At 46.3% G+C, this 27,330-nt stretch overlaps 1 protein-coding gene and 2 long non-coding RNA genes across 17 annotated transcripts in view; all 3 read right to left on the bottom strand.

The window, feature by feature from the left end:
• Window positions 1–53: 53 nt before the first annotated feature.
• LOC142363257 (uncharacterized) lies at window positions 54–11,552 on the bottom strand. Of its 5 annotated transcripts, none has more exons than XR_012765625.1 (8): window positions 11,430–11,552; window positions 8,319–8,459; window positions 2,629–2,768; window positions 1,802–1,844; window positions 1,573–1,710; window positions 1,376–1,422; window positions 1,177–1,268; window positions 54–120 (listed from the first exon to the last, which is right to left on the bottom strand). It is a non-coding gene; the product is annotated as an uncharacterized LOC142363257 (long non-coding RNA). The 5 variants fall into 5 exon arrangements; XR_012765624.1 differs by lacking the exon at window positions 11,430–11,552 and adding an exon at window positions 9,891–10,485; XR_012765626.1 differs by lacking the exon at window positions 11,430–11,552 and adding an exon at window positions 9,891–10,485 and having other exon boundaries at window positions 8,323–8,459.
• Window positions 11,553–12,270: 718 nt separating this feature from the next.
• LOC142363259 (uncharacterized) lies at window positions 12,271–15,889 on the bottom strand. The gene is made up of 2 exons (XR_012765630.1): window positions 15,539–15,889; window positions 12,271–12,497 (listed from the first exon to the last, which is right to left on the bottom strand). It is a non-coding gene; the product is annotated as an uncharacterized LOC142363259 (long non-coding RNA).
• Window positions 15,890–17,397: 1,508 nt separating this feature from the next.
• Window positions 17,398–27,330, bottom strand: part of UNKL (unk like zinc finger) — a 65,369-nt gene continuing 55,436 nt past the window's right edge. For 10 of the 11 annotated variants that reach the window (XM_075436618.1, XM_075436607.1, XM_075436608.1 and 7 more), the window contains 4 exons: window positions 25,597–25,827; window positions 24,719–24,921; window positions 23,661–23,915; window positions 17,398–21,392 (listed from right to left, as the gene is read on the bottom strand). In XM_075436618.1, coding sequence (XP_075292733.1) covers window positions 21,237–21,392; window positions 23,661–23,915; window positions 24,719–24,921; window positions 25,597–25,827 — 845 coding nt within the window. In that variant the 3' untranslated portion in view covers window positions 17,398–21,236. The remainder of the gene's footprint in view (window positions 21,393–23,660; window positions 23,916–24,718; window positions 24,922–25,596; window positions 25,828–27,330) is intronic. The other variant, XM_075436610.1, reaches the window with a different exon arrangement.

Below are 27,330 nucleotides of genomic sequence, written 5' to 3'. Positions count from 1 at the left end.
ATAAGCTAGTCATACAGCCACCAGTCATATCTTCCCTCCAACACCACACACTGACCTTCTTATGGCACTCTACTTGCGTGTCCTCTGTCGCCCTTTGGCACACCGCTCATCCCTCTGCATCTGCGAAAGCAACATTAAACAAGTCACCCAGATTCAGAGCAATAGTTGACCAGTCCCAGAAGTCTTGTTTCCACTCACGTATACCATCTAGATTCCAACTACAGCCTGCTGTTAATAACAATCTGGTCATCCCCTGTGTCTCTGCCGAGCACTACAGAAACAACTCTCCTTGCCCACTGCATACAGGGCTACTTGCTCGGAAACGAACTCTACAACCTTTGCCTATAAAGTCTAGGGTTATCTACGCGTTAGCCATAGGATCTCATTGTTATTCTTTTGCTTGCTGTCACTGCTATGCCCCCAGGTAGAGCAGCTCTAACCCAGACAAACATGCACAGACACTGCACACAGACAAGACCAACAGTGTGATGCAGAGACATAAAAAACTCTAAAAAGCACGACTCCTGGCCCAGAGCTGCCATTGGGCAAGAAGACCCAGGGGGCCACAAGTAAGAATCTGTGGCAGCCTGAGAAAAGTCAAATGCTATGAACTGTGCAAAAAGACCTATCCGCAACTCGCACGAAGTGTGCGCACGATGCCTTTCCTAAAGGCCTAAGAAGTTTGGGATGCCAGGAAGATCTCTCAGAAAAGATGACTAAAGAGACCGCTCAAGATCAGAGGTGCTGTCCCAGCCTGGAACAACGTTGCAAAAGCAGACAGAGCATAAACTTCCGAGACGCAAGACTTATCCATGCTTTACACTTGTAACACAAGCAAAGAAGTTCCCAGCTGGCACTGTAACGATGAGTAAAGCTATTCGAGATGCTAGGGATGGCACCCGAGACGCACAATGCCCTCCTTGAGTGCAAAGAGGACATTGAGACCTGAGGAAGGTCTAAGGCAGAGAAGACACACTACGCAAACGACACCACCACAGACGTAGGCTGGAACTGCCCTCCCTTGCATACACAGTGTTGTGCAAGAGTAACCTGCTTCCTTTACCTGCCCAAAGGGGCCTGTTCCTGCACGGCCCTGTCCCTACACTAACTTTACAACACCTCCCAACCTTGTTCCCCTCCCTCCAGACCCTCTCCAGCCCCTGCAACTCAACTTACCTTTCACGGGGCCAGGGGTCTGACTCCATCCTCGACCGAAAATGCATTGGGTATCTGGGATGCTCCTGCAGTCAACAGGTTGCGCTTCTTCACTGGAAAAAGAAAAAACCCAGAAACAGTGCTGACAGTAAGCATCACATTGGCCAAGACCAACCTCTTCCACAACAAACCCTCAGAGGCACCAGGGTGCTCCACTCACTTGCTCATTCCAGAATTGGATGCTGTAGCCATCATCGCTTCTGCTACCTAAGATACCAAGAGACACAAAATTACCCTTGCGCCCATGACAAGTCACCCACCGCACGCTCCTCCTCGCTACCACCCCAGCTCACGTCAAACAGTTGTCCAATGCCAAAAGCGGCCCGCGCAGCCCCTGCAAAACCAAAAGAGAAGCACCTCACTGAGTTGCCGCAGGATTCGTTGCTCTTAGACACCAACCCAGCCCACAGCTGCTACTTCAGGCCACTAGTCGTGGCTCACCTTGCCCAAGTCGCCTCCGGTGCCCATATCCCCGATTCTCTCATTGCTTGGCACCTTCAAAATTAAAAAGAAAAATCAAAACCTAAAAGCACATCTGTCCTCTGACACCACATGTAAACCCACCTTCTTGCGACGCTCTGCTCACCTCTCCTCCATCACCCTTTGGCGCACGGCTCGTTTCTCTGCATCTGCAAAAGACATATTGTAGAAGTTACGCCAATGCTGACCAATAACTTAATAATTCCAAAGGTCTTGTTTCCGTTCAAGAACGCCACCTAGAGTCCAACTACAGCCTGCCATTAAAAAAACAAACACAAAAGAACACTAAGCTCTTCACATACAAGCCTTAACACCTTTGAGATTCAAAGGCCTGACATTAAGTCCTCTATCTTGAGATGCTGAGGCCCAGAGAATTCACACTTCATCTCTTGTGACTGTGTCATAACTACCTGTCAGCTGCAGGGAGACTTAAACCAGACAGACCTCATTGACATCCAATTGTGACTGCAAAACTAAACTGAGAGAGGCTGATGAACCCTCCTCCCTTCCTCAACCATCCCCTCGTCTCAAAAGTTTAGAATCCCCTTCTCTGCTCCTGAACTGTCAAGGAAAGAATCCCACAGCCTCCTGACAGCTCCTTCCCGGTATTTGTACCCCTGAACCCCCCGCATCGGCCACTCCTCAGGAGCTGTTCCTCTGAGCCACACCCTGCGTTCTGCAGGCATCGCCCACCTTACACCTTCCCGCAGCCTTGGGGCTTTGCTACAGGCCCACAGAGTAAGTGAAACCCTGATGTTTATAATCTATGAGGGGCCTGCCTTGAGCTACAAAGTTTCAAGGGACAACAGAGTCCTCTGAGCAATTGGGAAAGGCAATGAGCTGTCCCATACTCTAAAAGATACTATGCCTTCTGTCCTTGCCACTTTCTTGAGAAATGCTCAATCTCTGTACAGATGCATACAAGATGCTCACCTTAACCCCTGCAAGATAATCTCATCAGTCCAACTAAGAGATGCGATGCCAGCAAGTTACACAGTATAGAGCAAAACTAGTGAAAAAAACCAACGTTCCATCTTCAATCAAGTCAGGAGTTCCAGGATAGTGTAATGCACCTAGAATAAAAAGAACAATCTATTCTGTTAAACAATCTTGCCAACCCTGAATTCTCCATAAAAAATTACTGACCTGAAAAAAATGGTGCAGATAAATATATTCTCTACTAGAGCTGCTGCTGAGCCTTGACTCGTCCCGAACGTCTTACCTCAAACAGACACCTCTGTTTCTCTAAATATCAAAATAGATCTCCCTGGGTAGCTTAGACAGCTCAAAAGTTGTAATCAACTGAAGGAACAGCAGAGCACTAAGACCAAAGAAAGCCAGGAGTGGAATGAGCTCCCTGATCAGAGGCTGGGGGTCATATACTCCGAGCCTCGCCCACCACCCTTCCCACAGTCCCCTGGGAAAGGGGAGGGATGAACCACCAAAAGACATTAAGGCAGCCAGAGGAGCAGCAGTAAGTTTTCTCATCTGCCTTAAATTTAAAGCGTACAAAGCCTTGACGAGAGAAATTGACCCTTACTGAAAACAACAATGCCTGCTCTTTTACTATAACTATCTCTGTTGCATCACCAACGTGACCTAATAAGTAGTTAAACCTCATTTGTCTGGGGTGTAGACAGAAGAAGATAGATGTCCTACTAAGCTACGCAAGAAAGTAGTTCATTAAATGCAGTAACAATATTATTATCAAAATATATGTGCTTACTTTTCCTATAAAACACCCAAAATGCTACGGGCTTACTTTTAATTTCTAGCAAGACCACGCATGCTACCTAAATTCCACCAGAAGTATTTTCCGGATAGGACTGAATGACAAAGCAGAATTAGATCCTGTAAGAATATAGTAACTCTGGTTGCTAAGTAAATTATTTACTCTAAATAGCCGATGATTCAGAGCCACCTTGAAAGTCTCTCTGACTGACTGCCTTAAGAGAACTAGATGAGTCCCAAAGGACAGAAAACAGAAAAAAAACATGGAAATATAAGAAACAGATCAGAAAATTATATGAAGTGGCCTAATTAACACCTAAGTAGATAGAACAAATTAAATTGCAGAACACAACAAAGAACCACCATGGGAGATATGTCAATAAAAAGAGATGAAGGCTATCGCCTTCTCTGCAAAACTGAAGAGGAGATCTGAGCTGACGATGGACATCTTTGCCATACCAGATACCAAACAGAAACATACGACAAGACAAAAAACAAAAATACTGCTCTGGGGCACTAAGATGGCTTTGGAAAAGATTCCGGTAGAACGGGAGGCATCGTCACATGGATTACAGCGGTCCCGAGAGACCAATGAGATCTCAGGGATGTGGTGAGCTCAAAACAGAATTGAACAAAGGACAGATGTTGTCTGGGGACTGAATCAAGGAGCACCAAATGGATGACAGGACAGAAAGATGAACTGGGGCAATGGATGCAGACTCGGGAAGGGTTCTGAGAGGAAAAGAGGGGTGCAAAGTGCCCTCACAAGCAAAAACGGGGCTCTAAGGCACAGGTGATGTGTTGCAAGAGCTCAGCAAAGGGAGCAGAGGAGACCTGAGACCAAAGAGGCCTTAGAGATAACAAGGAGGAACTCCAAAGGGGATTTCAACAAAGTACAGATGTCATCAGGGGGCAGGGGGGCTGCACAAAGGCATGCTAAATAGCAAAGAGTAAGATAAGAGCGCTCTGAAGAGCACAAACAGAGAAAACCAAAAGGGAGCTAAAGTGCTACAAGAGTGCTGCGGAGTACAAGAAAGGACTCAAAAGACATTGTTCTAGAGAGCAGAAGAATTAGGAGGGGGCAAGGTAAGAAAAGAAGTCATGGAGACACAGTGAGAGCCTCGGAGTCTCAGGAGGGCATCTAGGCAAACTAGAGATAACAGAGAGGAACCAAACTGAGACACCCACGATGGCAGGGAAAAATAAAGGAGCGCTTGTAGCAAAGAACAAAAAGGACGGAACAAGAGAGATGGAAAGGGAGATTAAGTGTTACAAGGTGCTGTGGAGATTGAGGAATGTCTCGGGGAAGCATCAGGACTGTGATAAGAGGGGCGTTGAGGGGTGGGGTGCTGTTGGACAAAGGAAGGCTTGGGGATCACACAGAGGAACTCAGGTGACCATCTGAGCAGAGTACATATGGTCTGAGGTGGCTGAGGACTGAATACAGGAATCCTAGAGAGCGTAGAGCAACAAATGAGCGTTCTGTGGCTCAAAGATGGCCCCACCTAAAGCACTACATGACGTGACGGCAACAGAGGGGTTCCGAGAGGGACAGACAAAAGGCAGCTTGAGGACACAATGAAGTAGTCCAGAGGGGATTTGAACAGACTACAGATGTCATCAGGTGACCAGGGACTGAACGGAGGTATGCTAGCTAGCGTAGAGGACAACAAGAGTGTTCTGGAGATGAAAGATGGCATCAGGAAAGGTTCTTAGGGAGGGAGAAGGGTGCAAAGTGTGCTACAGAGACAAAGGAATGCTGCGGGGCACGAGGATGGCCTTGGGAAGTACAATGACAACAAGGGAAGGGTTCAGGGAGCGAGAGAGAGAGACAGAGTGGCTCTGGGACAAGACGCAAAACTCCAGAGGGTGTTCCAGCAATGTACAGATGTCCTCAGGGGACGAGCAACTGAATGGAGACATGCTAGATGGCAGTGAATAAGGCAGGAGAGCTCTGGGGCACGGAGGAATCCTGAGGAAGGGTTCTGTCTGAATCAGAGAGAAAAAATAGTGATGGCGAACTAAAACAGAGAAAGACAATCTAAAGAGTGATGGCAAAGAAGCAAGAGAAGAAATCATTAAAGAGAGCAAAGGCAAAAAAAAGTAGGCAGATGTCACAGACGGAATGATGCGCTGCATTCATAACAGAGAAGCAACAAAATGTTTCTTGATACATAACAGCAATTTAACAAAATTTGATAGTATATGTGACAGTGGTTGAACAAGCTTCAATGGCAAAGTACACTGCATTATCTATTGCGTAGAAGACAGGGTCAGACAAAACTGTCATGGATACCCTTCCGTGGAGCCATGAGGTTCAGAATGGACCCCCTTGCATTCTAAACTCCTTCTCAGAGAGGAGTCTAGGTGCGGCTGGATCCAAACTTTGCCCCGGACTTGGTAAACAGTTTGTCTAAGGGATTATATGCGCACAATCCATCCTTTACATCACTTAGCCAAGACGTAAATAGGCTCAGCAAACTCAATAGATGAGGACGCTGAAAAAAAAAATTTTAAAAGCGACAAAGTAGAGGACAGGCAGGAAGAAATAAAACACACAGACAGGGAATGAGTTGAATGTAGGCACAGACAGAAAATTTAGAAAGCAACGGGGTACAGGTCACACGGGTAAGAATTTAAACATCGGGAGAGGGAGCTGGATAGACAGCCCAAGGGAAAGGACATCGGAGCAGCGACACGGCATAGAGCAGAGGCGGTCACCGAATACAGACACAGGTCACTGGGTAAAGGGAGACTTAGAAGTGCAATTTTCCCAAAAACGGGGAAGAAGGCTGTGTGGGAAGAGTGAAACAATAGCAGGTGGGGAGCCAGAAAGGGAGAGACATAGAAAGAAAACGTAGAAGGCGACAAGATACAGGGCAACGTTGGCAGAAGAGCAAAACATTCTGGGGAGCCAGAGAGCCCAAAAAGAAGATGGAGGCAGGGACAGGCAGAGATCTGGAGAAGCGTGGCAGGGATGGGCCCAAACACGACTCACCACAGCTCCTGACACTGGCAGGAGACCTTCACTGCCCCAAGGCTTCTCTCTCTGCCTCTGCCACCTTCCTCATCTGCAGTGCCAGCTGTCCCACTCTCACCCACCCAGGAGCAGGCAGCGGGTGCCTCGACACTTCTTTCCCACGAAGCTTCCTGGACACATGGCAGCTCACATGCAGCCCATGGAGGCACCAAGCTCCCGGAGCCGTGTGCTGCTGGTGTGGTCCGTCGGGGATGGCTGGGAGCAATCCTGCCTCACCACGGAGACTGGCCGGTCCTTGCTAGAACCCCCCATTGCCTGCAGAACCCCCTTCAATTTGCTCCCCAGCCAGCTCCTGCAGGCAGGCATGCCCAGGCAGCTACCTCCCCAGCCAGAGCCCCTTGGCGTAGCAGAGGCAGCCCCATCCTCACCTCACCGGCTCCACCCTGGGCTACCCTGGCCCATCCCCACCTGCAGCCTTTTGAACATCTTGGCCCAGCCCCATCCTCACCTCACGGGTCCCACCTGGGCTGCCCCAGCCCACAAATGGAGCCCATCGGGAACAGGGGCCATCATCACCCCCTCCCCTGGACACCACCACAGCCACTTGCTGGGAAAATATAGAGGAGAAAATTTAAATACTGGGATGGTGAACTAAAATGGAGACGTAAAATAAAATCTAAAAAGTGGGGGCGAGAGAAAGAGAAGAAATAACTAAAAATAAATACTTCAAAAAGAAAAAGGTAGGCATATGAAGAACATTTAAAAAGCAATGCGCATTAGGGAAGGAAGTACTTATGAAACAGACATGACAGAGAGATGTAGAAAGACATTTTAAAAATCAAGGGCACTAAGGAAAGACAAGAAATAATTAAAAAATAAAGGTAGACAAATAAACACAGCAAAAGGGATAAAAGTAGACAAAATTTTAAAAGCAACAGGGAGTACAGAAATGAGGAAAAAATTAAAAACAGACGACAAACTAAAGTGAGGACTTAAGAAGAAAATTTTAAAAGTGACAGTACTAAGGAAACACAAGAAATAATAGAAAAAACAAACGGAATAAATGACGCAGAGAAAGAACATTTTAAATGCACTAGGCATTCGAGAAATTGTATTATTGCGGCAACATCATGGTGGCGGCGGCATCACAGAGGCCTCGGTGGCATGAAAGCGACAGTGGCGGCATCACAACAGCAGCGGTGTCACGGCAGCAGTGCAATCACCACAGCGGTGGCAGCAAAACATAATTGCAGGATTAAAAGGGCTTGACTGGAGCTATGCCCATGAGGAGATGCACTTGAGACTCTTGGGAGAGCTGCCAGGGTGCCTGCTGATCACAAAGGGCTATGGAGACATCAAGACGTGAGGAAGGTATGTGACAAGACAGAGACAGGAGCTGCCCAGCCCTGCCACACAACACAAGAAAAGAAGCGCCTAACGGGCACTATGCCGATGAGTACATGCATTCGAGACACTAGGGATGGTGCCTGATGTGCATAACGAGCTCCTTGAGTGCAAAGAGCAATTAGGACGTCAAGACCCAAGGAGGGTCTACGGCGCAGAAGACAGACCACACAAACAACACAAAACCACAGACTCAGGCTGGAAATGCCCTGCCCAGCACACACGAGCGTCGTGCTGCAATGAAACCTGGTCCCTTCACCTGCCCAAAGGGGCCTGCTCCCAAGCAGCCCTCTCCCCTACACTAACTTCACAACCCTTCCCTGCAATTCCCAACCTTGTCCCCTCCTCCCAGCCCCCTCAACTTCGCTTTCAGAAGGACAGAGGTCAGAATCCACCCATCCTCAACAAAAAAAGAAAAAGACATTGGCTAACGGGGATGCTCCTGCAGTCGCCTGGTTCCACATCGTCATCTGCAAAAAAAAATAAAATAAAAAACAAAAAAACACACCCACACACACTGCTGACAGTAAGCGTCACAGCAGCCAACGCCAGCCTCTTCTACAAAGGCTGCCGCCTCACGAGTGCTGCGGTGCTCTGCTCATCTGCTCATTCCAGACTCTGACGCCATGGCCGTCATCGCTCCTGGTACCTAACATACCAAGAGGCACAAAATCACCATTGCTCTTGTGAGAAGTCACCCGCCCCACGCTGCTCCTTGCTGCCACCCAGCTCACTTGGACATTTGGAGTAGCTAAATTAAATCTGCAGCTTCTAGTCCCAGCCCCTCCTCTTCCCTCCTCCAAATTAACTAATGTAAAACTGTATTCTTTGCCATTAGGAGCTAGGGAAGGCATAGCACCCATACCAGCAGAACTGCAGAAACAAGGAGTTATAGTTCCCACCCACTCACCTTACAATTCCCAGGTATGGCCAGTGCAAAAATCAAATGGGAAGTGGCAGCTATCAGTTATTGCCATTAAAATGCTAATATGGGACCATTAACCACTGCTGTGCCTTACATAGCCGAGCTCATTAGCACCATTCAGGAACATGCCACCCAATTTTAGCAACTGTTGATGTTAGAGACATGTTTTTCATGGTTCCCTTTCAACCTGAACATCAAACCCACTTTGCTTTCACTTGGAAAGGACAACAATATACATTCACTAGGTTGTCCCAAGGACTTAAACACTCCCCTATCCTAGCACATCATGCCCTAGCAAGGGAATTAGAAAAAATCCCTCTGGATAAGGAGGTAAAAATCTATCAGTATATAGATGATGTGTTAAGGGGGGGGGGGGGGGGGGGGGGGGGAAGCGAGCAGCATCAGTTCACAAAGAGCAGGCCACAGTCATTAAACACCTAGAAGGGCTAGGTCTGCAGATTTCACCAGAAAAGGTACAACCTCCTACCCCTCGAGGTAAAATTCTTAGGGATCTAGTAGAAAGGAGGAGCCGTGTGTATTCCTGATGAGACTCTGACAACGTTAGACCAAATACGAATACCTACCTCAAAACGAGAATTGCAGCAGGGTATACACAAAAAATTAACTATACAAGAAGATTTCCCCTTAAGTACAAAAATAATCCTCCATCCCGTTATATGAGTTGCCCCTCTGTTTTTTGAACAACTAAAAGTTTGGTTTACTGATGCTTCAGCTAGACATGAAGGGAAAGTGTGGAAATATCAGGCAGTGGCTTTACAGATTCGAACTGAAGAAAAAAATCATAACAGAAAGAGAAGGTAGTGCACAAGTAGGAGAACTAGTTGCAGTCTGGAGCGTATTTCCAACATGAAGCTCAATCCTCTTCTCCTATCTATACTGACTCTTTTGCTGTCTTTAAGGGGTGCAGGGAATGGGAGCAAAATGGGTGGGAGGTAAATCAGATACCTGTATGGCAGAAGGACAAATGGCAAGATATCCTAGGAACTGCGAAACAAGGAAATTTTGCCATAGCCTGGGTAGCTTCCCATCAAAGTGGAGGCGATCTAACTAGCTAGTGGAACAACAAAGTAGATGAACTATCCCATTTAGCTCCCCTACAAAATGATCCAATAACGGAAAATTCGGAAAAATTACCTGAATGGCTGCACGTTAAAAGAAGGCATACAGGAAGCAAAGATCTCTACTGTGAGGCGCACGCTCGAGGCTGGCTCGTTACCAAGGAAAGGTGTCACACTTGTATTTCTGCACGTAACCTGTGTCGTAGTCAACTTGACAAACACCCCTTAGACCAACCTCCCTTAGACACTAAAAGCAAGAAGGGACTGTGGGAAACCTGGCAAGTAGATTATATTGCCACTTTCCAAAAACCCGAGGGAAAGAAACACATAGTAGTGGGAGTTGGAGTGGTATCTGGGCTTGTGCAAGCAGAGGCATTCGCCCATGCCACAGAAAAAAAATACAGTTCAAGCCCTAAAGGGATGATTCAGCTCCTTCCCCAATCAATCCAAACAGATAAGGGCTCACACTTTTCCGCCAAAATAGTCCCAGACTAGGCCACTGAGGAAGGAGTCAAGGGGGTTTTTCATACTCCCTACTATGCTCAAGTGAATAGAATATTACAGAGAACAAATGATCTAATTAAAAGGTGTAACTACTTAAAACTGCACACTGCGAATCCCGCCAGAAAACGCACGAAACCGGCAAAAAATACAACTCATCCTGCGCAACAGGGTCCGGGCCACCGCGCATGCCCGGCCGCCGGGCGCCACCGCGCATGCCCGGCCGCCGGGCGCCACCGCGCATGCCCGGCCGCCGGGCGCCACCGCGCATGCCCGGCCGCCGGGCGCCACCGCGCATGCCCGGCCGCCGGGCGCCACCGCGCATGCCCGGCCGCCGGGCGCCACCGCGCATGCCCGGCCGCCGGGCGCCACCGCGCATGCCCGGCCGCCGGGCGCCACCGCGCATGCCCGGCCGCCGGGCGCCACCGCGCATGCCCGGCCGCCGGGCGCCACCGCGCATGCCCGGCCGCCGGGCGCCACCGCGCATGCCCGGCCGCCGGGCGCCACCGCGCATGCCCGGCCGCCGGGCGCCACCGCGCATGCCCGGCCGCCGGGCGCCACCGCGCATGCCCGGCCGCCGGGCGCCACCGCGCATGCCCGGCCGCCGGGCGCCACCGCGCATGCCCGGCCGCCGGGCGCCACCGCGCATGCCCGGCCGCCGGGCGCCACCGCGCATGCCCGGCCGCCGGGCGCCACCGCGCATGCCCGGCCGCCGGGCGCCACCGCGCATGCCCGGCCGCCGGGCGCCACCGCGCATGCCCGGCCGCCGGGCGCCACCGCGCATGCCCGGCCGCCGGGCGCCACCGCGCATGCCCGGCCGCCGGGCGCCACCGCGCATGCCCGGCCGCCGGGCGCCACCGCGCATGCCCGGCCGCCGGGCGCCACCGCGCATGCCCGGCCGCCGGGCGCCACCGCGCATGCCCGGCCGCCGGGCGCCACCGCGCATGCCCGGCCGCCGGGCGCCACCGCGCATGCCCGGCCGCCGGGCGCCACCGCGCATGCCCGGCCGCCCGCGGGGTCACGCGGCAGGACCACTTTTACCGTAACGCGCACACCGCGAACCCCGCCAGAAAACGCACGAAACCGGCAACAAAATACAGCTCGTCCTGCGCACCGGGGTCCGTGGCGGCACCAAGCGCAACGTGACCGAGAGCAATGCGTCTGCCCGGCTGCCAAGTCCCTGGAAACGGCACCTTCCCGGCCTGTCCTGGTCAGCACAGCCGGGGAGCTGGGTGCCAGAAGACCGCCCCTCCCCTGGTTGCCCCAGGGAACCAACGCGGCCGACCGCCAGCCCCCGCCCACGGACCGCGGCGCCCACCACACCGCGGTAGGCACTTTCCCCGGTGCCTAAGCTTGCGGGGACACCGTGCCCTCCCGCTGACGCACCCGGAAGACCCCCCGAGCCCCGTAGCAGCCCCGCGCTTCACAGCGCAGCTCCGGCCAGCCCCTACCACCCGGCTCCGGTACGGTGCCGCACCCTCGCCACTCCTTGCTTCCGACAGGGTCCCGCTGTCCCGGCCGCCCCCCGGCAGGCAACACCGCCCTCCTGGGGGCTTTCCCCTGGACCCACCAGTTACTCGCCCGACCCCCAGCCTGCTCACCTTCTCCCTCGCTGCAGCCGCAGCCCGGTGACGTGCACTGACAGCTCTGCTCCTCCCTTGGCTCGCACCGGCTCCTCCACAGCCACCCGCAGCAGGGCAGCACCGACCCCTTCACAGCCACCCGGGGTGGGGCAGCACCGGCCCCTCCACGGGCAGCCCCCCTATTAGAGGGAGGGGCCTTTGCCATCACCCTCACTGCCCACACCTGGGGCTCCTCCAGTCCCGGCCCACAGCTGCAGGCCAGCAGGAACAGGGGGCCATCACCCCAGCCTCACAGTTCATCCCCTCCTCCCCTGGGCTCCTTCGAAGCCCCTTGCCCCATGCAAATGAAGCACAAACACAGCTAGGAGGGCGTAGGGTACTGCAGGTGTTTATTCAGTCATGCACCCAATGAGTCCCGGGAGCAGGCCTGCTCCAGGACTCAGGGCACCCCCCAACACTCCCTTTGCCCCTCTGACACCTTGGCAGTCCTTCCTGGAGCTGCGCCCGTTGCTCCAGCGGGGAACAGTCGGTCAGTCGGCTCCCAGAGCGATGCGCTGCTCGGCCGAGGCTGCCAAAAATGAGGAGCAGGGTGCAGGACGCTACAAGAGAGGAGAAAAGTGACAGATGGCTGGTCAGCGGCGGTGTAACGAGAAAGCACAAAGCAGGGAAAGGGACAGTGAGAGAAGGACGGGGACAGGTAGTCCCACAGAGATGGAGAAAGAAGCAGCAGAAACAAGGAGAAGGAGCAGGACAGAGACCAACAAAGGAGGACAGGAGCAGGATGCAGATGCAAAAAAAAACCTGCAACAGGCAGCATGACAGAGAGGAAGGAAAAAAAGAATAGGGGCAGAGACCTGGACTGAGAGAGCTGGACAAAGGCAAAAAAAAAAGCTGCAAAGACAAAAAAAGAAGCTATGAACAAAGGCAAAGGGGGAGGAATGCAACAACAAGGATAGGCAGCTGGGAGAGCTAACGGTGGAGGGAAGCGGCAAGGGTGGGGGGAACAACACAAAACAAACCACGTAGCTACACATTACAGGGCAGAGAGGGAAGAATTGGGAAACAGAGACTGCGAACTGGAAGAAAGAGAGCTGGAGAGCAAGAAGACTAGCAATGCATACAGAAAGAATTCTAAAATAAGGTCATCAAGGAGCCAGAGACTGCGAGATGGAGAAATGACAAAAGCGACAGGCTGCAGGGTGGAGAGGGAAGAATTAATGAACAGGGGCAGAGAGCTGGCCTAAAAGAGACCAAGAAAGCAGAAAGGCAAAAGGTCACACAGGTGATGGGGCAGAGAGGGAGGAATTAAAAAAAATAGGGACAGGGAGACTGACAGAGAGAAAGGCAGAAAAAGCAATAGGCCACAGGGCAGAGAGGGATGAATGGATAAATAGCAACAGGGGACCGGACAGAGTGCGATGGAGAATGGAAACAAATAGCAATGGGCTCCAGGGAAGAGTGAGGAATTAACAAACAGGGACTGGGAGCTGGACAGCGAGACATGGAGAAAAAGAAAAAAAAACAGAGATGCGCTACAAGACAGACAGGGAGAAAATAAAAAATGGCGCCACGGAGCCGGACACAGAGAGATGGAGAAAGGGGAAGAAAAAAGAAAGTGACAGGCTACAGGGCTAGCCCAAGCTGGACAACGGAAATATTCTATACCGTAGACGTCATGCTCAGATTATGAATAGGGAGTGGTCAGGGGGCCAGAATCGGCTCTTCTCTTTTCCATGAGTTGGAATCCTCTCTTGGCTGGGAGGTCAGACTATTTTGGGAATTTAGAAAAATTCACAATTTCCAGGTTCAAGGTTCTGTGATCGCTACTTGGGGACTGGCTGTGAATCGGTTGTCAGGTGAGAAAAATTATATTGTATATAGTTTGGTTTACATATTCATTATTATCATTATTATTGCTAGTAGTAGTAGAAGTATTATTAGTAGTATTTCCTTCGTTGTCTTATTAAACTGTCTTTTATCTCAACCCACAAGCTTTACCTTTTGTCCATTTCTCCTCCCCATCCCACTGAGGAGGGCAGGGGGCTGAGCAAGCAGCTCTCTAGTGCTTAGTTGCCAGCTGCCAGGTTAAACCACGACAGACAGAGAGGGAGGGAGGAATTAAAAAACCAAGACTGGGAGCAATCTACAGAGAGACGTCCGGGAATTAAAATGTAAAGAGCGACATGTACAGGGCAGAGCGGGAGGAATTAAAAAAAAATAAAGACAGGGAGCTGGACAGAGAGACACAGAGAAACAAAAAACAGTGATGGGCTACAAGACAGAGAGGGAGGGATTAAAAAAATCCTGGCAGGGAGCCAGACAGGGACCGATGACGAAAGAAATGAAATCATACTGTGGCACAAGGTGGAGAAGGACGAAATTGAAAAACAGGGCCTGGGAACTGGAAAGAGAGCCAGAGAAAGAAAAACTACCAAGGGGCTCTAGGGCAGAGAGGGAGGAATTGAAAAACAGGGGCAGGGAGGCCGAGAGAGACAGAGAGAAATAAGAGGGGGAAAGCAACAGGCCACAGGGTCCAGAGGGAGGAAGTGCAAAAGAGGGGCTTGGAGCCAGACAGGGCTCCCAGATGGAGAGATGGAGAAGAAGACCTTCAGAAGCGACAGGCTACAGGGCCGAGAGGGAGGAATTTAAAAAATCAGGACCTTGAGCCAGACTGAGAGAGACGGAGAAACTGAAAATGGCAATGGGTAACACGGCAGAGAGGGAGGAATTACAAAACAGGGACAGGGAGCCAGAACAGAGAGACTGAGAAGGAGAAAAGCCCCGACAGCTTCTGAAAAGAGAGGGAGGAATTGAAAATTAGAGACAGAGAGTTGGACAGAGAGAGACGGAGAAAGAAAAAACAGCAGTGGACTACCGGGCAGAGGAGGAGAGTTGAAAAATGGGGACAGCGAGACGGACATAGAGGGAGAGAGAAAGGAAAGAAGTGACAAGCAACGTGGCAGAGAGGGAGGAATGATGAAAGAGGGACAGGGAGCCAGACAAACTGAGATGGGGAAAGAAAAATATAATGACAGGCTAGGGGACAGAGAAGGAAGACTTAGAAAAACAGGGACAGGGAGAAAGACAGAGCGAGATGGAGAAAGGAAAAAATAGTGACAGGTGACAGGACAGAGAAGAAGAAATTGAAAATGAGGGGCACTGAGCAGAATAAAGAGAGATTAAGAAAGCAGTAGACTCACAATGTGCTACAGAGAAAAAAGAAAGGAAGAAAGGAGTAATGATGGGTAGCAGGCCAGAGGGACAAGGAAAGACAAGAGGAAGGACAGAGCAACAGAGAAAACAGGTGAGGGACTGGGAGCCAGAAAGAAGGATACTGTGAAAGAGAGAGCAACAGGAAGTAGGACACGGGATAGACAGCAAACGAGAGCAACAGAGGCAGAGCATGAGAGAAAACAGGGACTGAGAGCAGGACAAAGAGGTGAAACAATAAATAATAGGGCCAGGAAGCAAGACAGCGGAAGAGAGACAGAGAGAGAAGGACAGGTAAGACAACAGGTAATTGGAGAAAGAAAAGAAAAAAGAAAAGAAATAAAAGAAAGGTTACAGCACAGAGGGTCACCGAGAAAAAAAGAGGGGTGGCAGAAGGAAAAAGATGAGGGAGAACAACGCATCGCATTACCGTTACCAGCGGACGGCAGCGTGGACGGCAGCGTGGACGACAGCAACACCTCCGCGCATGCGCAGTACCTCACGTACAGTACTGCTATGCGGACACCAGGCGGCGCGCCACCGCGCGTGCGCTCTCGAGGCGCGGCCGCACAGCTTTTCGGGCACCGGGAAGGCTGCAGAAAAACAGACGAAACCGGCACAAAACTACCCTCCTTGCCGCGCAGCGGGAGCTGTGGCGGTAGCAAGGCCAACGCCGCCCCCACGTGCCCGACAGCTATGCGGCTGCCCGCAGCCAACACCGTGAAAACGACACCTCCCGGCATGCCCTGGCCAGCACAGCACGGCCAACCGGCAGCCGGCATGCCCCGGGGCACCAACGCGCCTGACCGCGAGCTCCGCGCCCCAGGACTGCAGCTCCCAGCACGCAGCGAGGGGCACCTTCCACGCTGCCTGAGCTTGCGGGGACACCGTGTCCCACCCGCCGGCGCACCCGGTAGCCCCTCGAGCCCCCAGTGCAGCCCCGCGGTCGGTGACCGGGCGCTCCGCCTGCTCCCGGGCCACTTCGGCCATCGTTGCCGGAGCCGCGCTCGTCGGTCCAGCAGGGAGTGGTCGGTCGTTCTGTCGGCTCCTGGAGCAATGGGCTGCAGGCGGCTGTTCTGGAGTACAGAACGACAAAGGAGGGCCATGGCGAAAACCAAAAGGAAAAAAGCCGATGGTGGAGAACACCGAAACATACCCATAAAACTATGGGGGAGAGGAGAAAGCTAAACGGAAAACTTGTTGCGCACTGCAGGATAAACGCGGCACTGAGGCTCACTATAAGGCACGTGGAGGGCTCAGGCACAACTCGCAATGTGAATTTAGGGTTCTGGGGCACACCAAAATGCAAACAGGGGCCACAGGGTGCCTCAAAATGTCCTCAAAATCCAAGGAACACGAACTGGGAGACCTGATGGTGCACCTAGATGAAAAAGGTAGTTACTGCAGGTCAAGTGCAAGGCCTTGGGGTGATTGGAAAGGCAAGTTGAAGACTATAACGCATGCATCTCTACAGCTTTATAACGAGTGTACTTGGGAATAAGTCAGCATGTAAGACTGCGTGTGCATCTGTCTTTCCCTTCCACATTGCTGGGATTATTCACACCACTCTATCCTCACCTTCATTACTGAATTTCTCACTCAAGGACAGCGTGTAAGCCGAGACTTTCTAGTAACCAACTTTTACTTGCCGTGCCAGATGTGCAGTGGATGCTGGGGAAAAAAAGTCTGAAAAAGTCCTGGGCATTACCAGGAGGGATATGGACGACAGGACCAGAAGCTCCAGAAAACCGTGGTGAATCCCCATCCTCAGTACTGTATGCTGTCACGTTCTCTGCGTCCTATGAAGAACAAAGTTTTGAGTTGGAAAGGTACAAAACTACCATCTTGTGTAAGGTGCGCCTACATAGGCTGCAGTTTCTAACATCCCTAACGCTGGAGGATATGAGACAAGGACTGCAGAAAGAGGTGAGACTTCATGTGCTCCTCCTAAACAGCATCTCCTGTTGCCACTGTTAGGGACAGAATATGGGTACAGACTGATGATGATAGCTCCAGCCCAGTATGTTCTTAGGACGTGGTACATAGAAGAATGGAATGGAAGAGTGATTGTTTTAGTAACTTTGACAGCCTCTGACTTGTAGACCGTTCTGCTGAATCAGTTTCTTTGTATCTCCACTGGCAGAGTACATGCCGATCCCAGTGGCTGAAACCCTGAAATGATTAGGAATACTGTAATTACATTGCAGAGGAAAGCATATCTGTAAATTTTTGAGTCTCTAAACACAGTATAGCTCAGAAATAAAGATCAAAATTTTATTTCCATGTTGGTAATAAAAATAATTCCATGACTTCTGTAAACCATTGCATAAACGCTATAGTGTAGAAAAGTTTTAACAAGTGTTAACAATTTTAAACAGTTCACTACAAGTAAATGAGTAAGCATTATAAATAATGTGTTTTGTATTAAGAACAATTTCATTCACAAAATCATTTCTGTTTGTACGCTCAAAACATTAACGGCTTCCATAAATTAGTATGAATAAAAATTCCTTATTTATTTAGGGTCTGATGATGACCACAGTTACACAAGCATAGTGTGACAGTAATAATACTACTACCTATATTTAATACTAGGATACTCTGAATGGCAATATAGAACAAAACAAGCATGTCTTTAATAATCTGCTATTCAAAGAAGACTAATAATAAGCCTATCACATGCAGCTTGGGATCTATTTGTAATTAGCATACTTCCGGTTAAATTAGAGCTCCTAACTGTAAAAACCCTGAGAAATCAGTTGTAATCTGTTATTCCCCAGGCTAAAATAATTGTGACAACATAATGGCATTCACATTAAAAATTATATTCTTACATAAATTAACACAGAACTTTGTCAAATACCAAAATGAATCTTGAAAATCTATTTAGTTTGCTTTTATGTATTTTATGAATTCATCAAATTACTGTAGTCTCACTAAAATATATTTTTAATGTATCCAGTTTCTAGTTAGTGTATATAGTACATGGATGAATACTTACAAAAGGTCAGGTTTCACGTCTGACTTCTTCCAAATAGTCATCTCTATTCAACTGCATGTATTTTATTATCCTCCATTTTTAAGTACTGGTGTAAAAGTACGTACTTACTTGTATTTGCAGTTGACTTGCTTTAATAAGATACAGAAACCTTCGCTTGTAAGTCCTCACAAAATTCTTTTTGTGAGGAATTTTCATATGATTTCTATGTATGATGATGTATGGTTCAGGTGATTACCTAAGGATTCATCTATAAATCCAGCAAGCTGCCCAGTCTGAGAATTTCACACCTAGATATGTTTCTTTGGTATGTGTTTTTTCCTTCTCCACAAAGTGGTTTTTTTGATAGTTTTTAAACGTGTCTGTAATTCAGCACCAAAGAAACTTACAGGGAACACCTGCAAAATTTTCAGTACTGATATTACTATAGGACACACATTATTTTCAAGATTCATCATTGTAAAACACAAAACATACAACTTTAAAAAGCAACAGACTAAACATACTAGTTCTTTTCCTCTAAAAATGCAGCACATATAAACTATGAATGTCACGGTAATGATTCACACTGCAAGTGCGGTGTACATTCCCTTTCTGTTGGTGTCATGAGATTAGGAAAATCACCTGATACTACCAGGAAAAAAGGGGACCAAGAAATAGCCCTAGGACATAGGCAAATGCACTAAAATACACATGAAGAACTACAAACTTTGACAAGACAGCACAACACCACGCTTCCGTTATCTTGTGGGTAACAAATGTCACATAGCTGCATATGGGCAGCACAATGTGGCCTAAGCTGGTTTCCTCTAAAATACCAAAGCAAAAATTTTCACTAAGTTATTTGTAAATGTTTTTGTGAGCACAATGGTTGCAGAATGCTGTTCCACACTAGATAAATGTAGTAAACTGGTGTCCAAAATAACTGCTTGTTTGAAAATTACGTAACGTAATTTCAAACTATAATTACACATTATTCTTTGATTTGCTCGCTGTTTAAAAAAATCAAAACCCTTACGTAGCTAAGTTTGCTTTAGTCCAAAATGCCATTAAGGTTCAAAGATCAGTCTTTGTCATAGACTGCACAGATGCAAAAAATACATTAATACCTACAGCCAAACTTGGTGATCCAAGTTACTTTTTTTAAAAGTCCAAAGCTGGCTACACCTTTAAAACGACAGGATCTTATTTTAGGACAGAAAAGTGTGTTTGAAAATGCAAATACAGTCCAATTTGGTACTTTACTCAGCACAAACGTTGTAAAGAAACTGTGTTAAAGTCAGCAAAATTGTATTATTAAACCCAACTTTGGTCTTTAAAGTGATCTTCAGACAAAATTTTCAAACAGAAGGAAGCAGAAATGTATTTAATATTTCATCCTACTTCTTCCTTCCCAAAAGGTCTCCAATGTTCCTGCAGATCAACATGTATTAGGAAAGCAGCAACAAGTCTGTATATCTAGTTCTCGGCAAAAATGTGTAACAATTTTTTGCTCACTCAAGTCTTTGTACAAAGAATGCTAAAACCCAGAGGAGACAGTGATTTCAGTGCTATTGGTAATACTGACACAGCTCTAAAAGCTCTATTTCAACAGTAATAATTTTAGTATATATCTTGGGTTTTGTTTTAGCATGAGTGAACTTTAAATTAACTCACTGCTGCCTGTGTGAACTCACTTTTTGTACTGAATACAGTAATAGAGAGATACAAGTCATGTAACACAGTAGTAGGTCATTTCAATCCAAGTGGTACTAGCGTCACACTTGTATTTAACAGAAAAAGGACTAATGCAGGCAATTATTCCAGGTAAGAAAAGTAAAAATATACAGAGTTAACATGCAGTAATTAATTAACTTCTCCTCCTGCACTGGATGTTCCCAACTACCAGGATGAAGTAAGGATATTACCACCTTTTAAAAGAACCGCTGTGTCAAAGTGCCACTGACTGATCACACACTTAAATAATTTTGTAGTTCCTTTCAAGCATGCATTACTTCATTACTGAAAAAAGTGTATTTTTAAATATTTATAAAAGCAAGAGACGTATTCTAGTTATTGTCAAATTGTTCAATACAAAATTAAGCAATAGAAATTATTAGCAAAATTCTTTTTTTATGTCTTCTGCCATTTTATAGGATATGGGGCATAGGCACTTGGTAATATTAAATATAGCACATCTGCTCCCCATAAGTACCACACACAGGTTAGGAGATGTACAAAAAGTTTTACGACTACAAACATCCCAACTGAGGGAAATATGCAAATACACAGTTGTTTACTAAAACTGATCTGTTCCACAAAATTTAAAACATGTCTTTGAATATGAAAGCATATGTGCCTCACTGGTTTTGTCTCTGCTGGTACATTTATAAATACTACAGTATGCAGTTAACTTATAAATTGTAAAAAAACTAGGTAAGTTGTCATTTCTATTTAATCATATTGTGACTGAACAGTAAAACCATGTGAAACATTTTAAATTCACAGTACACATAAAACACGTCATATTATTGCATATTAAAAATAAACATAAGACCTAGAAAGCAGCTTGAAGCAATTTACAACATATCTTCTAACAAAACACAATAATTAAAAAGTGCTTTTATATTAATCAGAGTTTTTCAAACATCCGAGTAAACATAGTGTTAGACTGATTCCAAAATACTGGCTCTGGCATTCCACACGCAACAGACATGGCAAAGGGACCATTTGTACTGTTAAGCGCGTAGTTACCGTATGCAGGTATCTATCCTCTCTTAATGAAAATAACAGGTATAAACTCTTCATTCAGGCATTATGGTAAGATTTATACAAAGTGATTACAGTGCAAATGAACCTAAGTAGCTTGTGCACTAGGAATGTAAGTGGAAGGCAGAAAAGGCTGCAATGGGATTGGGGGGGGAATGAAAGAACCTCGAGACTATAGCACCTCACCAAATGACTGAAGTTGTTTTGTAGAGGTGAGCAAGCTTTATTCTCTATCTTCAAGCAACTAAATTTCTCGCATCAAAACGGAAATCAGTCTAGCACTATTAAATGGATTAATTATGAGTGAGACAATTCTTACTCAAAATACAAAAACATAAAATTATTTAATTCATGAACATGACATGAGTAGTGTGCCTGTATGTTACCACCGATTTTTTTTTTTCTTGCAGCAGGGACATTCTTCTTGTGCAGCTGCACAATGATCACAAAGTACATAATGTTGACATGGATTCAGGATAATGCTACGATCACCTTCCTGGCATATGATACACTTCTTTGACTGAAGCTGAAAAATCACCTGTAAAAAGATTATTGCACTCAGTAAAAACCATACCAAGTATACAGTTGCATTCTAGCAGCTTTATGCTTAGCGGTCCCAAATAAACTTCTAATTTAACAACACAAAGGACAATGCTTTTGTATGACAGATAGCTGAATTGAAGGTCCTAAGATCAGCGCACAATGCAACCTTTAAAGTAGAAGCTGGAGGAATGTAGGTGCTTTTAGAAAGGAAAATATATAGGACTGAACCTCTGGCCTGAAATTTTCCTGCATAATTGGGATGAGTGATGCAAACAAGCAAAAAAACAAAAAAAAAGAGGAAATAAGCCTTTTTCATTGTCATATACTCCCTCATTTTGCTGTTTCAAACCACTGTTACACTTTCTGAAGCCATGGGAGATGTTTGTATTAGGACAAAATGGAAGCATCACAAATGTGCGATACTTTGAATAAAGCTACTGATACAGACTTCAGGAAGGATGTTACAACCAAATAAATGTTTCCATCCGATAAGCCTTATCAACCCTATTAAGGAACATGAAGAACTGAAAAGCATCTAAAAGCTGTGTTAATTTTTGAAGAGCAAGACATGGTTCATACTAAGAGAAGAACCCAGAATGTTATGTATGGCACTGCCTAAGGCAGCAACTTTATCCTGGAGGGAAGAGCTACATGAGAAGAGGCCACAGTGGTAAAGGAAACCTGAGAAACTGAAAAAGGTGGTAATGGTTCTGATCACTCTAGCCTGGCCAAGATGACTTCCATTCCAGGATGTAATGACTTTTTTCGTAAGAGATCCCAAGACTCCTTTGCTCCTCTTTAAAATCCCTTACAAGAAAAACAATAGTGGTTCCTAATCCAATCCAGAATCCTGTAAACGTACTTGGTAACGGGAGCCTGGTAACTAGCAAGTCTCATTCTCATCCACCTACTTTATTGACAAGGACTTAAATTATGTTTTAAACTCTTCTACAGAGAGCCTAGCTTTCCCCCCCACCCCCCCAAGGCTGTAGTTCATACTGATACAGATGGCACTGGACAGGACGTGCACTGAGACAGAGAAGACACTGCTGAACTCAAACAGGTACTAAAGTATGGCAGACTGTCCAAGTGGTGAAAGGAAATGGTTGTGGCTTTTTTTTTTGTCTGGACAGTCCCATCACAGTCAAAACAAAACAGCAAGAATTGGTGTCAGATGTGGTGTCACTGCCCTTTTGAGATTGCAGGGGAGAAAGCAATGTGAAACCAAATTGTGCCCCGCAAGGTTTGAAGTATGCTTCTTGGAGCAGTGCGTGGTCACTATTGTCTTCCTTGATATGCTCAGAGGAGCGGCACCTGATGTTCCCAGCTTTGAAAGCCCTGAGAAATGCCCTCAATCTGGCAGCAAAAGAGCATCCTAAATTTTGGCAGACATTGAGTCTGGATTTGAGAGAAGCTGAAATACAGCAATATGCCACTAAGGTGATTCAGGGACCGAACCATCTGACATACGAGGAGAGGCTGAAAGAGCTGGGATTGTTTAGCCTTGAGAAGAGATGGCATCGTACTGGTGTGTATAAACACCTGATGGGAGGGAGTAAAATAAACAGGGACAGACTCTTCTTGGTGGTATCCAGTGAAAGAAGAGGCAACGGGCACAAATTAAAATACAGAAAATTCCACATAGACCTAAGAAAAAACTTTTCTTACTGTGAGGATGGTAGAACACTGGAAAAGGTTGCCCGCAGAAGTGGTGGACTCTCCATCCTTGGAGATACTCAAAACACTACTGGGGAAGGCCCTGAGCAACCTGCTCAAGTTGACCAGGCTTTGAACAGCAGGTTGGACTGGAGGCTCTCCAGAGGTCTTCTCTAACATCAATGATTCTACGCTCCAAGTCTGTATTGGCCTCTCTGACTACACAAACTCCTAGCAGGGAACCTCACCACCTACCTTCTAAGCAAGTGAAAAACATGTAACTATGTTCATATGTTCAGGGCAACTATTTTTATTTATTTAGGTAGTGCCCAAAACGTTGGGGGTAAAAGCTGGCTTTAAATCTCTTTTTTAATAATCCCAAGAATTCTTGTGGATCACTTGTAATTTGTTTTGACAGCTGATCAAAAACTTCGAAGAATCCATTAGGTTGAAAAATCTGAACCATCCTCTATTCCAGAAAAGAAAGACTTAACACTGAGAGCAACGTTGCTCTTTCAAATGAAACCTGGTACAAATATGTCATTGAAGGCTACTGAGCTGTCAGTTTCAGTGAATCAAAAATAGGTATGCAGATGAACTCACTCACCTCATCTATTGTTTCCAAATCTAAGTGTAGCTGATTTTGTAAGGAACGAAGCTTAGGCAAGGATATCTTTTCTATATCTCCATAGTTTTTCATATAAGGTAGTGTAGTAGATAGACAAGCAGCTAATTGCGCCTTCAGCTTTTTTAATTGATTTTCCACTTCCTCTTTCTTCTGAAGAGCGAATAGTTTGTCCGCATCTGCGATATTAGCACGTTCTTTTGCTTCTTGTGCCTCTTTCTGCCATGCATCACATGCCTGGGAGAAAGACATTTCCAGAAAATGAAAACTAATTCTTTTAAATTAACAACAGAAGAGCAAAGTCAAAAGCCTTCAAAGATGCAGGTAATCTCTAATTTTAGACATGACAATGCATTTACTGTCAATTTAACCCTTTTCTCTACTTATCCTACCTTCTACTTAACAACTCGTATTGTCTTAATGTAATTTTTAGGTATTTCACTGCTACTTGTCTGTAAACATCCTGAAGCTTTTTTTTGAGCTTTCTAAATGGAACTCATTTAAAATGTGTTAAATTCATAATTTAATGTCCACAGACATGAAAAACTATCAAAATTTAGTACAGCTACTTAGCTATTCCTCACCACAGAGAGAACAACATGAGGGGTAGGAAAGGACTACAGAAAATGCACTGGACTGGTGGCAGTTATCGACAACCTCAGTTTGACTGCTGAGATCACTAGATACTGTCCAGGTACACTATACAACTACAGCTGCTGGGAAGCCTCTACTTTTTTTGTGTGCTTATCATCTGAAAGAGGTACGTCTTCAGTTACTTAAACATCAAGATACATTGCTGTTCAGCCCTGTCCTGAGTATGTGTACGTGTTGCTATCTAGAGAAACAGATCAACTTTCCAAAAAGCAATTGTCCTTTAAGAAGCTCAGTTTCCTTTATACTGCTAGCTCACTTTGAGGACTGTAATAAAACTCTGGGTCCAAGGATAGGAAGATACGTAAAAAGGAAAAGCAGTAGGACCTGCTTGTTTATTAAACATATATATATTAAAAAAACCTTAATATTACCATAAACGAACATACCTGTTTTACTTGTTGCCAAGATTCTTCCCATTGTTTTAGTCTTCTCCTGGCATCATCAAGTTCCTGTCTAACTCGAGTTAGTTCGTTCCCACTGCTGTTTGAACTTATTGAGGGGGTAGTGCCACTGCTTAGTACTGGGGATGGACTAGGAGAGAAACTCCCAGTTACAAAGTCCCAAATGCTCCCTGTAACACCATTTAAACCTGTAAAACAGAGGCAGAAAAAAAAAAATCATTCTGCACACACCGCTACAAAATGTTTCACATGGAGAACAAAATATGTATGTGCCACATATGCAAAATTTATACTGTTATCTGCAAGACTCACAACATTATTTCACTACCTTCAGAAATGTGAGAGTCTGGAAAATGTTTACAGTATTTAAAGTGGTTCAGGAGACTTATCACGTTTTTTTCCTTGCTGCTTTTAATAAAAAGACAGTACAATCCATAAAAGGAGAAGGAAGAGTAGGAATTAATTTATAAACGAAGAGCTTTGTTCCTAGCAGCTCATACATCATTTAAATTCTTCCTCTTTCTCTGTTTTGTATTTTCCTTTAGCCAAATGCTGCAGCTAAAATGCATTCGTGCTGCCTTTATGCCAACTGCTGTATTTTACTCCTTTCAAACGCTTCTGTAAATATCGCCTCTTCCAAGAATTCTCTTTTTTCCTTTCACTAGGAACAGAGGTTCACTCCTTGAACTTTCTCCCGCATACCACATACAACTCCGTTATCAGTAGTGTTACCAATTACAATAGCTAGGCTTTGTTGTCCAGATTAAGTCATAAGAAACATGCAAAGCCTTGAATGGAACTTTTCTGACCTGCCACTGAGTTACCTCTTACAATACACAAAGTTCAGCCTTCAACTTACTTACCTGAAGGGTTGTGAGAAGAGGCTGAGGTGCCTAACATACTATGTTCTGTCTTCAAAGGCTGAGGCTGCTGGTGGTGAGGAGCCGTAGTGGATGAAACAAAAGACTGAGACAGCGATTGTGAAAGAGAACAGAGTGGAGAGGTTGAAAGGGACGATGATGAATGTAACGATGAGGAACGAACAAGAGAACCTGGAATACTGACAGGTGCTGAACTTCCCAGTAATCTTTGACCTATATATGCATTAGGGGGGAAAAAAAAAATAAAAGATCCATTCCAAAGCAGCACACACCTCTCTAGAAGTATTCTTCTGAAAAATTTATCAAATGTAAATGAAATTATGTACTCAAATACCTTCCATTAAAAAAGAAAACTTTATTTATCTCCTATTGCAAAATTATTTTTTAAATTGAACACTTGAAAGTAGTTTTCCAAGTGCTTGTAAACAGAATTTGTAGCTGTACACAGCAGTGGCTTCACCTGCAGCTACAAAGAAAGAGAAACACTTTTCAGATCAAGTTATTTGACTTAACTCATTTTTTACAGCCAACAACTAATGCAAGTGTAGAAACTGACTGAAACATAAAGGATTAAGAAAAATTTGTTTATTTTAATGCATAGAGTTAAGCAAGTCAGACTACATACCTTGAAAATCATACAGAACATAATAATCAGACATAGCTCACTTTCTTTCCTCTACATACTTTTCCTTTTGTTGAGTATATTTCAAATGTCCAATGTACTTAACTCTATGAAAACTGAGTTTGAAACAAAGTAAAAATTAATAATTTAATACTTAAAGCAGGGGTTGTGACTCTTGTCTTCTGGTTTTGCTTAAAACAGGTGAATTTATGGCATCAGAGAAAACATAATTTCTTTTAGAAGTACTTCAAAGCAAGAAGACAGGGATGCTTATTATAAGCTGCATTGCCACCATGTCTTCAAAAAACTCTCTCTTGAAATACTCAGCAAATGTTACCAAGGTCAGCCTCACGATCAACTACATGAGGATGATACAGAAGAGACGTCTAATCGCAGACGTACATGATATACAAGACAATAAACATACGCCGCACTTCGCAAGAGGAGCAAGGAAGCAACAAAGTAAAGGGAGTTTAGTTAAAAAATCGGCCAAGTAACAATTCTCTTAAAAATTAAGTGCGATAGTAAAGCCTCCAAACAAACACTGTATGAAATGGTAGCAAAAGAACCACCTCTTTCCTGGTTCTTAAAGTAGCCTTCACATCCAGTTGAATTTTGGCAAGTACAACCTGCCTGCATGCCTAGAGTTTACGGGGCCAGGTTTTGGTAGCAGGGAGGGCAGGGCTGCCCCATGCTGGACACAGCTGGTCACAGCTGGCTCCACCAGACCCATGGCAGGACATAGCTGTGCCCTTCAGCCACACTGGTAGTGCCTCTGAGAGAACATACTTAAGAAAGGGCAAAAAAATGCCACGCAGGCAGAGGAGTGAACAGAAGGTGTGAGAAACACCCCCGCAAACACCAAGGTCAGGACAGAAGGAAGGGGAGGAGGTGCTCCAGTCGCTGGAGAGGATGTTTCCCTGGAGCAGAGATTCACCTGCAGCCCATGGAAGGTTTGGAAGAGACCACGCTGGAGCAGGTATTTCCCTGCACCCTGCGGAAGTGTGTCCTGGTTTCGGCTGGGATAGACTTAATTTTCACAGGAAGCTGACCCAAACTGGCCACATGGGATATTCGGGATATCTGAACCATAT

Source organism: Opisthocomus hoazin, chromosome 15 (assembly GCF_030867145.1).
Source record: "Opisthocomus hoazin isolate bOpiHoa1 chromosome 15, bOpiHoa1.hap1, whole genome shotgun sequence".
NCBI classification, from domain to species: Eukaryota; Metazoa; Chordata; class Aves; order Opisthocomiformes; family Opisthocomidae; genus Opisthocomus; species Opisthocomus hoazin.
This window is presented reverse-complemented; position numbering and strand designations above follow the sequence as displayed.